Below are 4,078 nucleotides of genomic sequence, written 5' to 3' on the forward strand. Positions count from 1 at the left end.
TCCCTCCCCGCTGGAGGGACTCTCCCCGAGAAAGGCAACCCACAGCCCTACCCCCAACTAGCCACAGTAGCCACCAGACTGGAACTGTCCCAAGTGGAGAGCCTCCCAGCCAGACAGTGGCCGGACCTGCCCCGTTCTCCCATGCTCCTGTCCAGCCGCCGGCCCCTGCCTGGCTTGCCCTCTGCTTTCTTAGTCCAGCTTGTTTAGACAGACCCGGGGATGCCAGGAATGCCCGCCAGGTTGAACCCTGAAGGGAATGTTAGGAATGAAAGAAAAAAAAAAAAAAAGCTGACCCACCAAGTACAAAGGGTATCTTTTTATCAAATATTGACAATTTCCAGTAGTCTAAGGAGCATGCCGTCCGTGTCTGTGCGGAGAAGCTCACTGGAGAGCTCTGGCCGTGGCCGGTGGTGTTGGCTCGGGTGTTGGCTGGTGGCAACTGACCAGAAGTTTCCTTGCCTCCAAGGAGGGACGCCCTCCTCCCCAGTCGGCTCCAAATCCCGGGAAATTCCGGTTCTCGTTTTGGGGCGGGAAGTGGAAGGTAGCAGTGGGTTTGAAGTGTGAGGGGTAGACGGACCCTCAAATCCAGCAGAGGGACCCCGCCTCGGCAGAGACAGGGTCTGGAGCGCTGACCCCAAAATAAACGTGTTTTAGGTCACAATCACGGGGCCGCTCGTTGCCAGGAAACAAAAGACATCGAAAAATACTCTTTGGCAGTCCGTCAGCGGAGGCGATCCTTGTGTCCCCGGAGCATCTCGCTTGGGAGCCGCAGAGCCCGGAGGAGGACGCACGGACGGGGCGGGTGGGGAAGGCGCTGGCTCCGGGGGCCGACCCTCCCCCGCCCAGATCGCGTCCAGACACGCCAGCCGCTGTCCGGGAGCCGCCGGGTGGACCTCGCCTCTCCCCCTCCCCCGGCACAGCCTGCTGGTCCTGCTTCCCGGGGCAGTTTGTGAAAACGAGGAAGAGGAGACCACGCGAGGCTGCCCGGGGACCCCGCCGCGCCCTCCCGGCCCCTCAGTTGATCTCGCTCTCCGTGAACTCCTCTTTGATGGACTGTTTCCGGGACTTGCAGTCCGGGAGGTCGAAGCCGAAGTCCGCCCACTCGTCGGGCCCCGGGCCCCCGCGGTTGGGGATGGTGATGGTGTGGCGCACGCGGAAGTGCACGGCCTCCATGACCCGCTGCCGCTGCAGCTCCCCGGAGCTGCCCACGGCGATGGCGGCCGCGTTGCTGCTGGAGCGGATCAGCTGCTGGGCGCCGTAGTCGTGGCTCTGCTTCAGGTCCTGCAGGCCCCTCCAGATGGTCATCCGGTACTGGTCCGGGATCTTCAGGGCCCCGAGGTCCTGCAAGAGCCGCCGTTAGGGCCCCGCCCCCGCCCCGCCCCGGAGGCGGAAGGACCTGGCGGTGGGGCAACGGAGCCTCTGGCGCCGCATTTGCCAGGCCACGGGTGACCGGGGAGCTAAGAAGCTGCGTGCGCTCGCGCGCGCGCGCGCCCCCGTGCAGGGGTGAAGTCATTCCTGGGCTCTGCGACGCCTCCACTGCACGCCCTGGGGGACCGGAGCCGACCATCAAGCCCCTGGGATGGTCCCCACACCAGCCAGGCAGGCGGGTCACACGGGGAAGGGGGGGGGGCGGTTAACATGCACTGAGCTGGGCCAGCAGGGGTCAGTGGGGATGGGGGAGGAGGAGGGCAGCGGTGGACACAGCACATGGTCAGGGCTGAACGAGTGGCCCCAGCCCCTGGGCAAACTGCGCCCCTCTGGCCTGGGGCCCTGGGTGGAAACAGAACGGCAGGCGGGGAGGGGGGGAGGGGGCGGGGGGGTCCCGGGCTGGAGTGTCCCCTGCGGCCTCTGCCTCTCTGGGCTCTTGAGGCCTGCGCGTCCCTTGGCTAATGGTACATTACAGCTCAAGGTGGCCCTAGGCTGCGAGCAGGTGCAGTCTTCCGTGGTTTAGGAGGGGCTCAGTGCTGGCACTGTCCCCCGACCCAGAGGTGAGCCACGGCTGTTTGGTCACGGTGCCCAGGATGCTTGTAGCCTGGCACAATCTGAACCCAGGACGCGCAGGTGTGACTTGTCTTCTTTGGGCCTCAGTTTCTCCCTCTGTAAGTGGCACTGAGACGTGCCAGCTCCAAGACCCTTCCGGCCTTGACCTTCACAACTCTGGAGAGTTGGAAATAGCCTGTCCCCCAAATCAAAGGCAGCCGGGCCGCTGGGTGCGTGAGAGCAGCTTCACAGCCAAGTCCAAGTGAGCGGCCCGCTGCCAGGGGCCCCGGGCGGGCGTCCCGTCCAGACACTGCCTGAGCAGCTCAGCTCACCCACGACTCTCTCTCCAGGGCTGACTCCATAGGAAGCCGGACGAGAGGGAGTTGGTTGAGCTCAGTCGTGGGAGCGAGGGTTTTCCAGATTCCACCCCCCACCCCGCGCCTCCCTCCCTCAGCAAGAGCAGGAAAGAGTGGCCCACAAAGCGGAGAACCGCTCTGCCCTGGCACAGGGCCCTGGCCTCTGGGTCCGCGGGCGGGGCTCCTACCTCTATGGTCAGATTCTGCAGGTGGTAAATGTTCTGTAAGCCTTGGGAGGTGAAATACTCGATGCAGTTTGGACACCCCAATCCTGTTAAAAAACTGCAGAGACAACGTGGGAAATAAAGCGGCAGTAACTTCCAAGCCTGCGGCTGCTCTGTCCGGCTGGGAGCCCGGCGCGGGCGAGGTGCTCACCCTGGGGCTCAGCCTCCACGGAACCCTGTGTCTGTGCTTCCCCCGGCACCTGTTGGACTCTCACTCCTGACCTCTCCTCCGCCTGTGTCTGTCCTCATGGTGGCAGAGTGGATGTGAGGACACACAGGACAGCAGGCAGGGACTGCCCGCAGGGCTGGGGGCCAAGCTGGCCGGCGGCCACGAGGGGCTGAGGTCAGTGGGTTCGAGGCAGGGCCCGGCAGCAGCCCACGTACCTGACCAGGCTGGGGTCGGCGTGGTAGGGGGGTGGGGTGCAGTGGGACCCTGAGACCATGGACTGGGCGCCGTGGCCGCTGTTCATCTCGCCGTTGGCTGGCAGGGCGTGGCTGTGGTTGTTGAGGATCCCGGGGCCTGGGCAAGTGGGACAGTCAGAGCCAGCTGGGCCGGGCCGCCCCCCGCAACGCTCCGCCTGACCGGGACCTCCCTGAGGTGGGCGATGGACACGGGGGGCTGTCCGTGGCTGTGCCCCCCGCCTGTGGACAGGGGCTGCTGGCGGGGGGCTGCCCTCGAGAGCCCTGAGCTGTGCAGAAGTGTCTCGAGCTAGACCCCCTGCCGTGTGCCTCCCCGGCCTGCTCTGTGCCCCCACGGCCCGGGCCACTCACCCACGGGCCCCAGGTTGGGCCCGGCCGCCGAGCTGTGCGGGGGAGGCTGGCCCACCAGCTGGTTGACGGACGGCAGTTTGTTGACACCCCCGTGCGCTTTGTTCATGGGCGAGAGGACGGGCCCGTAGGACGCCGGCTGCGGGTGGCTCCTGCTTAGACAGCAACGGCTCTTGGTGAGAGGCCCAGGCGGCCACATCCCCCTGTGCTCACCTCCACATGATGTCCCGGGCTGCTGGGGGCCTCCCTTCTCGCCCAGCACTCCCACCCACACCTGGGCCACACCCGGCTGCTGGCTGTCCCCCGGGACCCGGCCTGGGGTGGGAGGGAGGGAGAGCCGGGTCCTGCCACCAGAGTCGGCCGTGCTCTGACCTGCCCCCCTCGCCTTCCTGTCAGCGGCCACTTAGGCCCCCCTGCGGGAGAGGTGGAGGGATAGCCCAGATGGCCACTGAGCACGAGCACGGGAGGCTTCAGGAGGAGGGGGGCACCTGTCCTGGCGGGTGGAAGTGGCCCCATACTTCCCACCGGGTGTTGGCCGGCAGGGGGTGTGGGGTGGGGGCCGGGGCTGGGGGGTAGGGGGTCCTGGGACCCAGTGAGGACCCAGTGGGGTGGGGCGCCTGGGGCTGGGCTCCCCAGCACCCCTTCTTCCCCCTTCCCCAGGAGCAGGTCTGGGACCCAGTGAGGACTCAGTGGGGCAGGGCGCCTGGGGCTGGGGGGGGTAGGGGGCCAGGGGCTGGTGGGGTAGGGGGG

The 4,078-nt window shown here is 66.8% G+C and overlaps 1 protein-coding gene across 1 annotated transcript in view; it reads right to left on the minus strand.

The window, feature by feature from the left end:
* Positions 1-277: 277 nt before the first annotated feature.
* Positions 278-4,078, minus strand: part of TP73 (tumor protein p73) — a 65,491-nt gene continuing 61,690 nt past the window's right edge. Inside the window, exons 11-14 of the mRNA XM_049618221.1 lie at positions 3,332-3,480; positions 2,945-3,080; positions 2,525-2,618; positions 278-1,341 (exon numbers count right to left, since the gene is read on the minus strand). Of these exons, the coding sequence (XP_049474178.1) occupies positions 1,015-1,341; positions 2,525-2,618; positions 2,945-3,080; positions 3,332-3,480 (706 nt within the window). The 3' untranslated portion in view covers positions 278-1,014. The remainder of the gene's footprint in view (positions 1,342-2,524; positions 2,619-2,944; positions 3,081-3,331; positions 3,481-4,078) is intronic.

The sequence above is a fragment of the Panthera uncia genome, assembly GCF_023721935.1.
Source record: "Panthera uncia isolate 11264 chromosome C1 unlocalized genomic scaffold, Puncia_PCG_1.0 HiC_scaffold_4, whole genome shotgun sequence".
Taxonomy (NCBI): domain Eukaryota; kingdom Metazoa; phylum Chordata; class Mammalia; order Carnivora; family Felidae; genus Panthera; species Panthera uncia.